General features: G+C 35.4%; 4 protein-coding genes across 8 annotated transcripts; 3 read left to right on the top strand and 1 right to left on the bottom strand.

Annotated features, from left to right (window-relative positions):
• Positions 1-191: 191 nt before the first annotated feature.
• On the top strand, positions 192-2,293 carry LOC125212503 (TSET complex member tstD-like). The gene is made up of 6 exons (XM_048112698.1): positions 192-337; positions 470-530; positions 627-740; positions 1,280-1,359; positions 1,478-1,602; positions 1,966-2,293. Exons 2-6 carry the CDS (start codon positions 478-480, stop codon positions 2,035-2,037), a joined length of 444 nt encoding a protein of 147 aa, XP_047968655.1. The 5' UTR covers positions 192-337; positions 470-477; the 3' UTR covers positions 2,038-2,293.
• A 1,438-nt stretch (positions 2,294-3,731) lies between these two features.
• On the top strand, positions 3,732-8,450 carry LOC125210551 (peptidyl serine alpha-galactosyltransferase-like). Its single transcript, XM_048110093.1, has 8 exons — positions 3,732-4,214; positions 4,555-4,725; positions 5,588-5,831; positions 5,997-6,197; positions 6,278-6,756; positions 6,857-7,021; positions 7,140-7,383; positions 7,469-8,450. Exons 1-8 carry the CDS (start codon positions 3,910-3,912, stop codon positions 8,174-8,176), a joined length of 2,517 nt encoding a protein of 838 aa, XP_047966050.1. The 5' UTR covers positions 3,732-3,909; the 3' UTR covers positions 8,177-8,450.
• A 930-nt stretch (positions 8,451-9,380) lies between these two features.
• LOC125211019 lies at positions 9,381-10,927 on the top strand. Of its 2 annotated transcripts, none has more exons than XM_048110689.1 (4): positions 9,381-9,509; positions 10,046-10,256; positions 10,357-10,633; positions 10,797-10,927. In XM_048110689.1, the coding sequence occupies exons 1-4, from the start codon at positions 9,415-9,417 to the stop codon at positions 10,835-10,837; spliced, it is 624 nt and encodes a 207-aa protein (XP_047966646.1). In that variant the 5' UTR covers positions 9,381-9,414; the 3' UTR covers positions 10,838-10,927. The 2 variants fall into 2 exon arrangements, with proteins under 2 accessions (XP_047966646.1, XP_047966647.1); XM_048110690.1 differs by having other exon boundaries at positions 10,357-10,638; positions 10,797-10,809.
• Positions 10,928-12,280: 1,353 nt separating this feature from the next.
• On the bottom strand, positions 12,281-15,706 carry LOC125211685 (biotin carboxyl carrier protein of acetyl-CoA carboxylase). 4 transcript variants are annotated; one of them, XM_048111581.1, is made up of 9 exons: positions 15,590-15,706; positions 15,099-15,287; positions 14,418-14,497; positions 13,691-13,750; positions 13,341-13,568; positions 13,197-13,259; positions 12,827-12,895; positions 12,627-12,672; positions 12,281-12,514 (listed from the first exon to the last, which is right to left on the bottom strand). In XM_048111581.1, exons 1-9 carry the CDS (start codon positions 15,597-15,599, stop codon positions 12,444-12,446), a joined length of 816 nt encoding a protein of 271 aa, XP_047967538.1. In that variant the 5' UTR covers positions 15,600-15,706; the 3' UTR covers positions 12,281-12,443. The 4 variants fall into 4 exon arrangements, with proteins under 4 accessions (XP_047967538.1, XP_047967537.1, XP_047967539.1 ...); XM_048111580.1 differs by having other exon boundaries at positions 14,418-14,500; positions 15,102-15,287; XM_048111582.1 differs by having other exon boundaries at positions 15,102-15,287.
• Positions 15,707-17,268: the final 1,562 nt, after the last annotated feature.

Raw genomic sequence — 17,268 nt, 5'->3', positions numbered from 1 at the left:
TTTATGTGGCTTTGATCCTACTTGCCAAAAACTTAAAAAATAGTCTGAAATATCGTAAACATTTCGTAGTTGTCCGCGTATAATAAGTTTTAAGTGGAAGATATCTTATTTAAGTTGAAACAAAAAAAAAATTGTTAAATTTATGATATTTTTAGACCAATTTTTAAGTTAATTATATTTTGGACCGATATCCGAAAAAGAAAATTTGCTTGCTGGCTTGAATCCATAGCCTGCTTACCGAATCCTTTGCTTCGGCGGGATCCCCTTTCATCTTTTCCCCTTCCATAACCAAATCCAGCTCGTGCTACTAGATTCATCTTCTCACGCACAAAATACGGTAATTCAGGACTCGCACTGCTTTTTTTTCAATTTTTATTTGATGCAATCAAATCGCAACTTCATTCACAAGCAGAATTCAGCACTATACAGTTTGAAATTTGAAATTAATCACTTGATCGACTACCTGCAGAGTGGAAAATGTTGCTCGCCGTCCTGATCGCAAATTCGGAAGGCAATATTCTTGTCGAACGGTACGAAAACCTACAAACTAGATCGATCGGATGCCATCGAATTGTTGTTGCCCTTTGTCTTTTTGATTTGTTTATTTTGATTGCTGGATGTTGTAGTTTTAACGGTGTTCCAGCAGAGGAACGTTTGCATTGGAGATCTTTCTTAGTGAAATTGGGAGTGGATAATCTTAGAGGAGTCAAGAATGAGGAGCTCCTTGTTGCTAATCACAAGTATGTGAAACTTGATGTATCTTCTTATCATTTTTCTTGTCAAACTTAACCGTTAAATGCTAAAAATTTTGTTGTTGATTTTTGCACCTGAATTATCTAGCAGTGTATATCTGAACATTCATGCCTTGGCACAGTGTACAGTTTATTGTTTTAGTATGTCATTAACATCTAAAATACCTGAAGTTATGGTATTGTACTATTGTTGTTGTCTTTAGTTTTATTGCTCCATAATTATATTGTGCTTTATTTTCCCTCCAAATTTCAACTCAAGTTACTTTTTGTAGCTATGGTTATAGAAAAAATTCTCTGTTTGGACTTATCTTCGGTTAGGTATTACTATCGAATTGAAGATGAGAAGTTAGATAATGAAATTATTTTAGCAGGACTACTTTACTCAGCTGAATAAGTATCTGTTTAGTGACATCCTGTTGCTTTTGTAATTTAATTTAGAGACAATGTGCAATTTAGAATATATATTAGTACTTGGATATTCCAACTATTTTGCTATTTGTGTCATCTCTGAGTGTTCTGTTATACAGGTCGGTGTATATTGTATACACAGTGCTTGGTGATGTCAGTATATTCGTTGTTGGCAAGGATGAATATGACGAACTTGCCTGTAAGTAATTCATTCAGCTAGGCAACCACTCAGTCTGATACATCCCACCACAGAGTTTTCAGTGTGTCAGGCATATCCGTTTCTTTGTAATTCTATGTTGACATTGTATTTTTCTTAGTGTCAGAAGCTATCTTTGTTATAACCTCAGCCCTGAAGGATGTATGTGGAAAACCTCCAACTGAACGCCTTTTCCTTGACAAATATGGTAAAATATGCTTGTGCCTGGATGAGATTGTCTGGAAGGTGAGGCTCTTTGACCTTTTTTTCTGGTTTACAACCATTTGTTACTTTCTAGTGGAAATACTTTGAAATCTATATGCTGAATTATTGTCAGTTACCTGGTAGTAGTACTTTTTTAGCTTTTTTTCGGAGGAAAAAAAACTCTATTGAAGTGGTCTTGAATCTTGATATCTAGCTATGAGCATTGTTATGATCTTTTTTGAGGTTCCATCTTATTAAGATAGCTATTATAGATAACTATATGTGTACGAAGTTATGATCCAAAGATTATGAGTAACTGAATCTTCCTAAATTATTTGATCTGTGTTGCAAATTAAGAGTGACAGTCATGAATGGTGCAATTAACATATTTTTCCATTCTCGAAGGGTCTGCTGGAGAACACAGATAAAGACAGAATCAAGAGACTTATACGGTTGAAACCACCAACTGACTTCTAATCCCCTGGTGTACAAAGGAAAAGGGCCTCCCTTATTGCTACAGTTGCTGCGTGGATGCACACTTATGGGTTTATCTCGTAATGCTCTCTACAGATTGTTTCTGGCTATCGGACTGTATTCATGTGGTTGTAGCTGTTGTTGCATATTAGTTTTGTGTTCTAATATTAGTTTAATCTTGCCATACCTTTAGATTTTGTGGAAGCTTGCAAGTTTCTTCAAAGAATCTTATGGCATTTCAAGTGTTTGGCTTGCTTTTGATTGCCTTATCATGGTCACATTTATCTTTTCGCAGCTACATATATCTATGATTTAAGACCTGAATGATATAAACAGTTACTATATTATTTCAATTTAAATTTTTTAAAAATACGTTGTTTAGAAATTCAGGTAGATTAGTTTTGAAATTTATAATAATCTATTCTAAATAAAAGGAAGGGTGTGATATATTTATTCCTTCTAAGTTGGTTCCTTTCAAGAATTTAGATATGCATCACAGTTTTACTAAAATGTTACTACCTGATACTTTTATGCTTTGCGTCTTTGATAAATGACGTGCTATAGCTATTCATCGATTAGTATAGTACGTACAATTTGGATTAATACTGTTTTGATCCCAATTACTCCCTCCGTCCCGGCTAAGATGACACATTCCTTAGCCGACACGAGATTTTAGGAGAAATGGGTTAATGTGTTTAATTAGAGAGAGAAAAGGTGGGTGAAAATATTAAAATAGAGAGAGAAAGAAAGGTGAATATTTTAATAGTTGTGAGTAAAAGTTGTTGAGTGTATTAATTGTAGAGAGAAAGTTTCTAAAAAAGGAAATGTGTCATCTTGGTTGGGACAAACTAAAAAGGAAAACGTGTCATCTTAAGCGGGACGGAGGGAGTATATTTTAGTCTAACTCATCAAATTTATATGGGTTATTTATAGATGCGTGATCAAATACTAATTAAGTTACAGTAATAACTAATAACTAATATCAACTTTGTTTGTTAAAAATATCAACATAGAGACATAAATTTATCAATCTTCTTGTGCTAATAAACTTATGTCTTTGTGTTGATATTTAAATTTTATATGTTGTATTGATATAATTATGTCTTTGTATTGATATTTTTAATACACAATATTGAAAGTTATTATTACTGTAAATTAGTTAGCACACTAACACAGTCCGTTATTTATACGTGGATTGATATTTTTAATACACAATATTGAAAGTTATTATTACTGTAAATTAGTTAGCACACTTTGGATTTCGCTTATTTAATTTCCACAAAAACAAAATTACTCCAAAATCACATAGACCGTTTCAGACTTGAATTTGGATAATTTAATTATATGTGTTAAATCAAACAAACCCAACATTGCATTTTGTGATTCAAATTTTCAAGTTCAACATCGTCGGAATGGAAATTTCCAAGGCTCGGCCTCTTTTGGCTGAGTGTAGAATTTTAAGGAAAAAATAATTGTTTGAACCATAAATATAAAAGAAAAAAAAAGAGATGCTCCAATTTCGTTTCAATTTCATGTTAATAATATCATAGCATATGATCATTTACTCATAATCATTCTAAGTCTGTGGTATTTTCTGAATAAAATATGAGAAAATAATGTTTAGAGCTACAAATTGCAGGTAATAATCAGACAAAACGGCGTCGGTTCAATTAGTCAACGAAAATAATGCTCCCCTCTCTGCTTCACCACCAAAATTTGCATTTCTTCAAACTATTGATCACTGCAAATTTCGTCTGAATTTAATCTCCCACATTTATTATACACAGGGAAAAAAAAATGATGAGAGAGATAGCTGAGTTTTGCAAAAATTAACAATTTAGAAAAATCCCATTTTCGATTCTCGGCAATGCGACAATGTCAGTCGTTAGATTTCTGTATTATGCGTTGGTCGCGGCGGCGATCGGAGGCGGAGCGGCGGAGGCGGTGGTGGCTGGGAGCGCGCCGTACAGAATCCACACTCTGTTCTCGGTGGAGTGCCAGAATTACTTCGATTGGCAGACGGTGGGGCTCATGCACAGCTTCCGGAAGGCCGGGCAGCCCGGCCCGATTACCCGGCTGCTGAGCTGCACTGAGCAAGAGAGGGTGAATTACAAAGGCATGGACTTGGCTCCCACCTTTGAGGTCCCTTCCATGAGTTTGCACCCCAAGACTGGTGATTGGTCAGTTCCTTTTTTTTTCCATTTTGAGTCCATCAAAATGTCATCTTTTTTATGATCACCAGTTTAATTTCTCCATCTGCTTGCATGTTGTTGTTGATTTATAAGCATTCAATGCTTAGGTTAGGGTTGGATTCTTGATATTGACAAGTGGGATTTTTGTTTCTTTTATTGCTCATCTTTGTAGATTTTATTTAATAAGGTAGTGGATTTCATTTTTATGTTGATAGATTCAAGATCAGATTTTTAAGTGGAGGAATAGCTACACATACCTAGTAGAGAGGAAAGCACATAATGTAGCCATTGTTTAAGATTGATCTGTACTATTCGGTTCTTATGGCAGGTATCCGGCGATCAACAAACCAGTCGGTGTAGCCCACTGGCTTAAACATAGCAAAGAAGCGGAAAACGTTGATTGGGTGGTAGTATTAGATGCTGATATGATCGTTCGAGGTCCAATCTTGCCCTGGGAGCTTGGTGCTGAGAAAGGCAGACCAGTGGCTGCATATTATGGGTAATTGTAGTAACTCATATTAGTAACTGTTTCATGGTTATAGTCATTTAATCGTCGGTTATTTTGTTTTGAAATTCCATTATATATAGGTGAAATGATTAAACTTGCTCTTAAAATGGAATTTTCCCCCCTTCATTGCCATACTTATCTTCTCTATCTTTCGTCCTCTCTTGGACATCCCTCGTTAACCATTTTATATGTCTCGGAGAGCAGCTATTTGCTGTTGTACGCAACTTGTATATTCCTAATCTCACTCCTTTGGATTTTATCTGGTAGAAATATCTACGATGTAAGATCCCACAAATAAAAAATTACATGACTGATAAGTTTCCCACTCTTCCCATCAAGTTATGATCTAAGCTTCTATTTTGACTAGAAGACAGATGTTCTGTTCTATATATTTGTAGTTAAGTTTTCATAATTAGGATGTTCATTCATCAAGCTGGGTGTCAAATTGAAAGCTATTAGTCTATCATATTGCTAGAAGATTGAGAAAATATAGTTTAGTAACGGTATTTTCTCTGTTCTTTATCGTTGACAAAGCTTTCAGACTTGATCATAATCTGCAATCAATTTTATTTCTATTGTTACCTTTAAGATATTCATATGGTAATGATTTATTCATTTCAACTTAGTTACCGTAGATCGTGTTTCCCTAAGTACAACGTTGCCATGGCAGGTTACATATCTCATGGTGCAGCTAGTATTTGCAATCATTATTTAGTTTACATAGTTTGACGAATCATAAACAGATCAACAACACAAAAAATATGACATTTTGATTTGTTGTTCATTTACCACTTACAAAGATTTTCTTCCGAATAAACTTCTCCAGTTTTGTCATGTAACATACCTTGAGCAGGTACTTGATTGGATGTGACAATATTCTTGCTAAGTTACACACAAAGCATCCTGAACTCTGTGACAAGGTTGGTGGGCTTCTAGCCTTTCACATTGATGATCTTCGAGTTTTTGCCCCCATGTGGTTATCGAAAACTGAAGAAGTACGGGAAGATAAAGCTCATTGGTCTACCAATATCACTGGTGATATATATGGAACAGGGTGGATCAGTGAAATGTATGGATATTCATTCGGTGCCGCGGAGGTAACTTTTAATCCTATATATATCAATTACTGAAAGGCGATTCATTGATTTCGTCCTCACAGTTGCTAATATTACCCATCTTTACTTCATGCCTATAAATGTGTTATTATTATAAAATTTATACATAAATATGTATATAGATGACTTTGTGAATTGCTTCATCAGGTGGGACTTCGTCACAAGATAAATGATAACTTGATGATTTATCCAGGCTATGTTCCTAGAGAGGGTGTTGAGCCCATCCTCATGCACTATGGCTTACCTTTTAGTGTCGGGAATTGGTCGTTCAGTAAATTAGAACATCACGAAGACAGTATTGTGTACGACTGTGGGCGCCTCTTTCCTGAACCTCCTTATCCTAGAGAGGCATGCTCGCATTTCATAAACCAAGCTTCGTAACTTGATTTCTGCTCTGCGATGTCTAATTCGTAATATTTCTCTTGCAGGTGAAAGAAATGGAAAGGGATGCAAACAAACGACGGGCTCTATTTCTTAATTTAGAATGCATAAATACCATAAACGAGGGTCTATTGTTGAACCATGAAAAACATGGCTGTAAGAAGCCAAAGTGGTCGAAATATTTGAGTTTCTTGAAGAGCAAAACGTTCGCAGAACTAACACAACCAAAAAAACTGACTCGGGAAAGCCTTCAGATGATGGAGGATGTTCACGAACAGAAGCAAGACACTAGTGAACCGGAAAAGCCTCACCCAAAAATACATACTATATTCTCAACAGAATGCACTCCTTACTTCGATTGGCAAACTTTGGGTCTTGTCCATAGTTTCAACCAGAGCGGCCAGCCAGGGGAAATCACGAGGCTTCTAAGTTGTACAGACGAGGACTTGAAGCAATACAAAGGACGCAATCTAGCTCCCACTCATTATGTCCCGTCTATGAGCCGACATCCATTAACAGGAGACTGGTAATGCCTTCTTAAAAATAATATCGGTTCGAAAATATGTTGAGAGCTACTAATGAATGAAAAATTCGACAAATATTTGATGCGTAAAATGCTCATGCAGGTATCCAGCAATCAATAAACCAGCTGCGGTCGTGCATTGGATTAACCATGTAAAGACCGATGCAGAATACATTGTGATCCTGGATGCCGACATGATAATGAGAGGACCAATCACGCCGTGGGAGTTCAAAGCAGCGAAGGGCAGACCAGTTTCAACTCCCTATGAGTAAGACTTCGTCTGTTGCATATTAGCCATGAATTGCTCGATCAACCTTTAAAAAAAATTTCTATTAGAACGAAGGATTACTCAAAGTTTACTTGAATTTTGTTGGATGCAATAACAGCTACCTTATTGGCTGTGACAATGAGCTTGCCAAGGTCCACACTCGCAACCCTCAACTTTGTGACAAGGTCGGAGGTGTGATCATAATGCACATAGCGGATCTCAGAAAATTTGCGCTGCGTTGGTTGCACAAAACGGAGGAAGTCAGAGCTGATATGGGCCATTGGCCGAAAAAGTTCACCGGCGATATTTATGAAGCTGGTTGGATCAGTGAGATGTATGGTTACTCCTTTGCTGCGGCAGAGGTAATTCAAGCACTTGTTAAATTGTTAAAAGCAGATTTATGTTCCGATAACGTTTTAAGCGCGTGTGGTTAATTTCTCGGCGCAGTTCAATCTACGGCATGTCATAAGCAACGACATCCTGATATACCCGGGATACGTTCCAGAACGCGGTGTGAGCTACAGAGTATTTCACTACGGCCTGGAGTTTAGGGTTGGTAACTGGAGCTTCGACAAAGCTAAATGGCGACATATGGACGTTGCTGACAAATGTTGGGCTACGTTTCCAGACCCTCCGGATGCATCAACGCTCGACCAGTCTAACGAGGATTCGTTGCAGCGCGACTTGCTTAGCATAGAGTGTGCAAATTCCTTAAACCAGGCTCTACGTGCTTATTATAGAAAGAAATGCCCCGATCCCAATTCCTTGCCCCCTCCAACACGAGAAGCACGTCGTCCTCCTTCCTTTACAATTACGACTCAGAAGGCGCCAGATCCTCCTGCCATGCGCACTTCGGATCAAGAGACAACCGGGGAGAAGATTGGGAATGTCGAGAGAATTGATGCCTCGAGGAAGGATTCGGAGGTGAATACCAAAACAAATGAGTTGTCGCCGCCAGCAGAGACGAACCAGGCCCTCACTTCGGTGAGAGTCTGGATGATGTGCCTCTGGGCATTCTCCATCGCGGGTTTTGTAGTAGTGATGTATGTGATGGTATGGAGTCGAAGAGGGCAGAGGAAGCGCGGAAAACCATATAAGATCAAGAGACGAAGCTCGTACACGGGGCTGTGGGATCGGAACGCTGACATGGCATAGCGTCCCTTGGTATATTGTGATCGACGACTCATTGCTTGCTAACGCGCAGAGAAGCCGAGTGGAGCAACGCGCTTGTATCTGAAGCGTGGCAAAGGACGGGCGTCCATGGCGGGCTCGTCTCTCCGGTTGCTCGAAGGGTATGATTTGTGCTCCATTGTTACAATCCAAGTTTTAATGATCTTGGAACCACAGTATACCTGGAGTTTAATTCTTTGTAGGAAAAATATTTATACAGAATTAATAAAATGTGAATGTGAGAAACTTTCTTGCTTTCTTTCCTTCTGTCATTTATATCAAACTTTTTTGTTGAGGATTTTGGAAATAAAATGTGAATTGTGTGTTCAAACATATTTTTGAAAAAAAAGCTAAAAATTGTAGACATAAACTATGATTTTTTAATTAAAACCAGCAACAACTATCTTCATTGAGCTGTGAGCATTAGATAAACCCAGAGTCATATTCAATAGAACGGTATATTTAGTTTGATTGGTCTCATTTTGTGAGCCTACTGAAAATTATTGTTATTATAATATATGTATTGAATGTTTTTCATTTGAGAGTTTGATGATAAGTGAGATTTTTATAAGGTTAAAAAAGGGGTAATCATTTTACTATTGAGTAGAAATGAAAGATTCGTACCAATCTGATATACAAATTTTGTTTAGTTTATCTAACTTTTAAGAAATTAACCCTTGAAACTCCAAAACTAATGAAGTTTTCATTTATCTTTTACCAATGGTTTACATTTGGCCCATTTAATATAAATATTATAGCTTGAAATTTTGTCCAATCAGGTTTACAAGAATTGGGCGTTATACAACGTTTTTTATATTGAAATATTTCACGTTATACTTCACTTTCTTTATTTGAATTATCATAAAAATCTTATTTTACTAAATATTCTTGTTTGATAATTTGTGAGGTAAATATATACACAATAAATAAGAGCAATATGGAACAATGGCATACAATTACATTTTCCAAATAACATTAAATATATTTTCTTTACATACATTAGAATTAATCATGAACAATATATTACTCCTACTATATTAACCTATGTATCTTAAAACTCCTCTAGAATAATTTTTGTGCAAGGTGTGAAATTAATGAGGATCGCATAATAGAATTATTTCCTTTTATAACGTATCAAACTATATAATCAAATAATCAATATTAGTAGAACTGTCAAAAAAGGAAAAAGTATTAGGTTTTATAAATTCCAATTCTTCTGCAACATGGGATTCTCATCAAAAAAATGGGCACAAATCATATCTAATTTCGCCTCCCTTTTGTACTTTTTCATAATTATTGTCCAAGTCCCACTTTTCAGGTACGTTATTTATCTGTGTATTATTGAATGAAAATGTTTATGAATGTTATGATATGAAATGTAAAGGGGATTAAAAGATCTTCCAAGATTATAGATTAGGGTTCTGAATTTGGTAATGTGGCTCATTGATTATGATTCTAACCCTTTTACTAACGTTGAAATTTCTTAATTAATCCCTTGAAGCATATGTTTTCTATCATTATTCTGATTCATTTTTTATTACTAGTATAATTTTTTAGAATAATCTTCACCTTGGAAATAGCTGGGAATTAGGTTAGAATTGGTAGAATCTTGATTTTCAATTTTGTGGCATTTATCACTCTTGATGAAATGTAATGTTTAATATGTATTGAAAATTTTAAATGATGTTAAAATGTTTAATTGACCAAGGCTGGGAAGAAAATGATGCATTTTAGGTTACTATTGTGAAGATTTTATACATGATGTCTGAAATTCAAATGTATCAACATTCTTGATAAATTTGTGATTGAGTATGTATGATTGATAGTTGGCAGTTGTCTTTCATGGATGTTCAGAGTTCCATGTAGAATAGGCACTTGCCAAACACCGGTGGAGGTGATGGCCTGCGCGGGTGGATTCCTCCCTGAATTTGTGGTGAAGGCCCTTCTCTACCCCGGAGCAGTTAAACGATCTCTGATGAAGGGCGCAGCCGTTCCGAGCCCTGATCAACTGCTGCATCCTTACAAGTTTAAGAAGGGTAAACCAACTGATCTCAAACAGTTGGAGGTTTGTGTACATTATACTATCATATTTTGTCAAATCTTGGAAATTTGAGATTATGATTAACTGTTTTGTGATGTGTGGATTCATTTCACTTTCACCACAGGTTATTGCAGGTAGCTACCTCTCTGTCACGGGTGCCTTTCTCGGGCTGCTGAGGCATGGGAGGATGAGTTACTTCGGCCTAATCCTCGTCCTATGGGGCATTGCCAAGGATGTGTTTGGCGGTAAACATGCATCAGGTGCTTGCCTATTTCCGGAGATGGTTATGACTATGGTTATCGCGTTCTTGTCTATGAGACGGGACGTGAGGAAGCTTCTCAAATGCTGCAAGCCCGGCCGCGTGGCTAGACATCTCAAGAATCGGTCCAAACCCAAATATAGTTGAGTTGAGTCTTGTGTTTTGGTTAAAACTCCTCACTTTTTGTAGTGATGTACGTACTTCTCTGTTTTGAGCAAAATATGCATATTTTTTGATGTAGCAGTTTCTGTCTTTTCATAATGTGATAAAGCTCACACAGATTTTTGTCACTTTTACTGATACAGTGTTAGAACTTAGAGCATTCCAAGGGAGAAGGGGAAAATGAAGAGGTAAAGAGAATTATCTCTTCTATATAAAATTTTATTCTCCAAGGGAAAGGTATATGAGAAGGTATTATACCTTCTTTCATTTTGAGAATGTATTTTTACCTCTTTTTGGAAGAAAAGATAAAAAATTTTATTTTTATTTGCCTTTTTCATTTATCTTCTTCTTTTGGAGTTCATAACTTTTTGAGAAGGTATAATTACCTTCTTAAGAAGGTAAGGGAGAAATATACCTTTTCAATTTACCTTTTCTCCTTGGAGATGATAAGAGCATCTCTAAGGGAAGAGGTAAATGGAGAGTAAACTAATATAACTATCATATTTACCTTTTATTCAAGAAAAATCCTTCTCCAAGGGGAGAGGTATTTTTGAGAAGGTATTATACATTTTCTCATTTTGAAGAAACATCTTTACCTCTTCATGGATGGAGAGGTAAAATCTTATAATTACCATATTTGCCTTTTTTTCATTAAAAAACCCTTCTCCAAGGGGAAAGGTATTTAAAAAGGGCACTTTATATTTTTTAATGCATTTTGTACTGTTATTTTATTTTTAAAAAATCATTTACCTTTCTATATACCTTTTCCCTTTGGAATGTGTTACTTTTTAGAATGGTATATTTCGCTTTTTAAGAAGGTAAATACATAATATACCTTTTCTATATACCTTCTCCCCCTAGAGCATCTCCAAGGGGAGAAGGTAAATGAAAAATGTATATCATGTTTATACCTTCTCAAAAAGTGCAATATACCTTTCTAAAAATCAATCAACTCTAAGGATAAAAGGTATATAGAAAGGTATATCATTTAAAAAAAATAAAATATTACTTAGTATAAAAGCATTAAAAAAACATAAGGTGTAATACCTTTTCCCTTGGAGAATGATTTTTTATGAAAAGAAGGTAAATATGGTGGTTATATGATTTTACCTACCTCTCCGAGAGGTAAAGATACCTCTTCAAAATGGGAAAATATATAATACCTTTTCAACTACCTCTTCCCTTAGAGAATAATTTTTCATGAAGAAAAAGTAAATATGATAGTTATATTAGTTTACCTCTTCCCTTAAAGATGCCGTTAAAAACATACATTTTCAACTTCATAGTACTACAGTACTATATAAAACTCAATTGTCACGATGGGAGTAATTATTCTTGTAGGAATCGACAAAACCATAATGAAGATCGCTCATACAATAGTTGAGATTCTTTAAGTATTCTATTATCACCTTGATTATATCATTTTTAACGTTAGTATATCCTATTTTGATTCAAATTAAAATAAGTATATTGACAAAATAAATATGTTGTTAATAATAGAATAACTTGTAGCTCATCGATTTATCATATTTTTCTTGAATTCATTAAAAAAAAAATATGGAAATTGGAATACATAAATAAAGCCAATGCTTCAACAAGTTAACAGAAATGAAGGCAACAGGCAGCATGAGAAAATAAATATTCTACTATTCCATTTCCAAGTTCAAATAATCTGAGATTCTACCAAAATGATTCTCAACAATATCCACATCACAGAATAATCATTCACGCATAGAACAGAGAGAGAGAATGGAACGGAACAAGTACTGCTGCAAGGACCGTATGTCAACCTATTGAAGCTTTTTTATTCCGGGGAACGAAGGAAGGACAGCGATAAGGGCATCACCATACCCAACAGGTTCTGCGAATGACAAGATTTACACCCAGATTATTAGCATATGTTGTATGCAAAGTAGTAATAAAAATCCCCAACTCTTTCATCAACTAAAGCAAAAAGGAAGGAAGATGCATACCGCCGTCCCTTTTAAGTATCTTGACCACCTCTCCAGATATGTCCGACTGATCAAAAATAAAGAGAGAGAATCGAAACAGGTCAGCTCTTAACATCTTATCCTAACTGCATTATTTGTAACTAATGGTGTTGAAATAAAAAAATGAACATAATGGTGTTTGAACTCAACCATGTGGGTAAAGAAGAAAGGCGGACACAAACCTCAATGGGGATCTCTCCGCCTAGCTGTTCAATATAGCACAGCACCTGTCCCTCCTTTACCTCGTCTTTCTGTTATGCAACAACAGTGACAACTCAATCAAGTCAATACTCAATAGGGAATGCAAGTATATCCAACTACAGATTAGATCTTCTTTGTGACACTGATTCCATATCATCGAGTTAAAAAAACGACATATGTAAGCTACAAATGATTAAAATTGTCAGAATATTTTGAGAAAAGGAAAAAAAAACTACACACTTTCTAGAAGCAAGAGTCACAAAATCATTATAAAAGCCACACCGTTCCATAAACACATGAGATAAATACTACCAACCCCATAAAGGAAAACACACAAACACACACAGCTACCTCTTTGCAAGAAGGAGGAGCCTTCTTCCCTTTAATGGTCCTGGATCTTTTAAAATTCCCAACCTGCATCCAATATAAAGTTAGTGATGCAAACACCGAGGAAATTCCATCATTCTTCACAGAAAATAACCATTGGATATTTACCCTAGGAGATTGAAGTATCACCAAGCCCTCATCTGCTGCCTTATCAAGCAGAGATTGGCCTCCACCTTGGGCAGAAGCTGGTACGGAGAGTGCCAACGATGGTGATGACGCTGAGCCATTTGCAGCAGATGTCTCAACAACTGCATGAGCAGTAACAGGAGCAGGAATCTGTGGAGGTGCACTTTGTTTGGCCAGGTCTCTTAAGACGTGTAACCGGAATCCTCCAAGCTGATCATAAACATACAGGATAAATCAAAACAGTAAGGGTAAACTACAAGGCTAAAGGATTTTCCGAGCTAACCATAGACAACAACAAAATTAGCATATGAGAAATAGGACAAATAGCTTACTTTAAGCTCAAATTCCGCAATTGATGTTGTGTCACATAGTATCGCCAAAAGAGATTCCACCTGGAAAATGAGATTTCAATAAGATGGCTGCAACCAACCAGTGATGAGGACAAATGACCATACATTACAAATTTTCATGAGCAGCATAAAAAAACTGCCATTTATGCATAACAGTCATTTCATCCAGTATGTACTTTGGAAAGAACTAAAGATTAGTTGACCCTTTCAATGAGCCTTAACAATAGCATATGAAATTTAGACGATATAAATCCACCATTAGCTGTTAAAAGAAAAGTAAAATAAAAGACGCAGAAAAAAGTTGACAACATTCACCTTATTCTCCTTGCTGATGAGTTAGCAGCTGGTTTCCCTAGCTGATTCAATGTTCTTAGCTTACTACCAATTAGATATGGAATGAATCTTGAATCAGTTAGAAGCTGGTTTTCCTATTTTTCTTTATCTTACTCCTCCTAGGGGGCTGCTTCCATGTTAAAAATGTTTGAGAAAATACATAGCATCTGACTTCTTAGATATTTCTTCAGAAGACTACAAAATGCGGATGGCTGATTGTATTCACAGCAGATGATACAGACAAATTATTAAAATCTCTCTTTCAATGATGTCAGATCTTAGTAATCAATAAAGCCACAGCATGGAAAATACCTCAATATTCAGGAAAAGGCTAAATAAAGCTGATGTATATAATTATAAATCTTGAGCAACTTACCTCAAATGCATTCGGAATAAGAGGGCTGACTGCATCAGTTGCTACAGTTTCTTTAGAATCATCTTCCACACTGGCTTTTGCTGCTGTCAATGAAAGAGAAGCTGCATTAGAAAGAGAAAGTGAAGGGTGCAACATATATAGTGCTGTGAAACAAAATGTTTATTTGGACCAGCAGATGTCAAATGAATACAGAAGGATTTTACTTTATTTCTTCCAAACATATGCATTACTATTTCTGTTTATGCTTACAATCCACTGAACTTAAATCTGAGTTCTCTTACTTTAAATATGTCACTCCATTTGATCATGGTGTACTTGATAGGCTAAACTATCAAGTTGGCAATTGTGTTGGTGTAATATATAACTAGTCAATTCACAAGAAGAAAAGAACATAATTCACTAAATCCTTGTGATAAAAGCATGTCCAAGAAACAATCAATAGATATGAGATGATTGCCTGAGTTTATGGAGTATTCATCCATCAATGACAAGCCCTTTCCAATTCACCAAAAAACAACCTACTATTTAAACTGATTACACTACAATTAGTAAATTCTCCCACTAGTGTCAACATGAGGCCATTCATAACAAAGATGCATCAACAATGAAACTTAAATTCAAATCAGAGAGGCTAATGCCACCACAAATAGATCTTGAAACACCAAAATAAAATGTACTCACAACCATCCTCAATAGCTGAAGTTCGAAATGCAACGATCGACTTCTTCGGTCTATTCAACAACACTAAACCATCAAATTGAAGACTTCTGGGCGTTCTTAAGCCATGCAAGGGTTGCAGAGTTGTCAATTTTGGCCTTGCAGAACCAAAATCCAAGTTCTTTATTTTAACACCTGAAGGCCCAATACCACCTGCAACAATTAATCACCACAGAATTCAGCAAAAAATTAAATCTTTGTTCTCCCCAATGCACGATAATAATCAAAATTCAACAATTAACACGAAATCCACACACTAACTGCCGAAAAAATCGAAGTAATTAAATGCACGATAATAGAGAAAACCTAATTGCACAAATTCCACAATAACACGATTCGTTAACGAAGAATAGCATAGCTGGAAAGGAATCGGCACGGATCGCATTTTCATGAGATGTAAACAGCATTAAACATAAAGAAAGCGGTGGGAGTTGAGAGAGGGAGAGAAAGCTTACACGCGGCCATCGGAAAATTGAGAAAAGAGAGAGAATCGTGGTGGCGGAGAAACAGTATAGGAGCAGTGGACGACGTTAACGAAGAAGAGAGCCATAGCAATATATAGTGGGCCAATTTCTTGATTTGGTTCTCTCTTTTTAGAATGCTTTTTCTTTTGACTTCTTTCCCTTCCTGGCTCTTAATAATTGAAAACCCCTTTTTTCTTTTATTCACGTCAATAAGGAGTAGACTTCACATAGTACTAACATTTTTAATTAAAAAAACAGGGTAATTACATGATAAATACAAAATGTTTTATCAATATTTTAATTTAGTACAAAAAGTTTTTAGTTTATGTATCTCATACCAAAAAATTTACTTAGTGCTCCAAATTTATACATTTCATTAAATCCTTCTAACACCTTTAGTTCTCTTCTTTTGTCTTCTTGTTCACTCCCAAATCTACGTCCATTTTAATATCAGAATCAGAATTCTAAGATTATAAGCATAAAACTGTTCAGGATTCAATATCTTTTTTCTTTCTAAAAGAAGAAGATATAGTAGTATGAAACCTCCTTTTGTCGGGAAGAAAGGAAGTAGAGATTTGTGGGCTACTTTGTATGTGAGTGAGCAAGAGAGGAATAAGTGTTGTAGTGATATAGCAAATAATAGAATGTTATGATAGAGTGCTTTTATCACACCCAATTAAGTGTTTGCAAAACTTTTGTAAAATTCTATGGAATATTGGCATCTAATATCACGAAACTTTTAAATAGTTGGGTTTTTCCCACGAACTTTAAAATTGGCAAATGATATCACGAACTTTATCCCGTATTTGTTTTTTTTCCCACGAATGGAAAAATTCATGTTATTTTAATAGATTGAAGAACAATTTTAGAGGGTGTACTTCAAGAAAAACTATCTTCAAAAATTGAAAAACTTGAAACTTTTAAAATTGTTGTCGAGAAATTACGAAAAAAAATCGGTATCATAATATTATTTGTGGGAATTTTTTCATTTATGGGAAAAAACAAACACGGGGTAAAGTTCGTGATATTATTTGTCAATTTTAAAGTTCGTGGGAAAAACTCAACTTTTTGAAAGTTTCGTGATATTAGAGATGTCAATATCCCAATTTTTATTAACTATGCATAGGTGTGCACACGGTTCAAAAACCGCCAGTTCTGATTCAGAACCGGCAGTTCATGGTTCAACATTTTCATGAACCTGAACCAGCCCGGCTAGGTCCTAGGCGGTTCCGGTTCCAGTTCAAAAAACTGCCAGTTCCGGTGCTAGTTCAAAACCGCCGGTTTCCAGCGAAAACCGCTGGTTCCGGGCCAGTTCGGCGGTTTAATTTTTTTTTTTTTTTTGCTTATGAACTCTATGAAACCATTCTTGATTTTCTCATTTAAAGAGACATCCTTGAATGTTTTAAGTTAAACTTTCGATGTGGGACAAAATGTGTTGAGTATTTTCTTTTATAATTACATGTTTAGAGCATTCATTCATCTTTTTCCAATGTGCGATACAAAAATTTCTTTTGTCTTCTACTTTTCTTCATTTTTTGTATAATATATATAAACAAAATTATTATTTGAATATATTCTCGATAGATAAAAATAAATAAAAAATAATTATTGAGAAATATGATTTGTATAGAAAAATATTTATTTGTGTAATAGTTATCGTTAGTTTTATA

The sequence above is a fragment of the Salvia hispanica genome, chromosome 3 (genome assembly GCF_023119035.1).
Source record: "Salvia hispanica cultivar TCC Black 2014 chromosome 3, UniMelb_Shisp_WGS_1.0, whole genome shotgun sequence".
Taxonomy (NCBI): domain Eukaryota; kingdom Viridiplantae; phylum Streptophyta; class Magnoliopsida; order Lamiales; family Lamiaceae; genus Salvia; species Salvia hispanica.
Note: the sequence above shows the minus strand (reverse complement) of the source record. Positions and strands in the feature narration are given on the sequence as shown.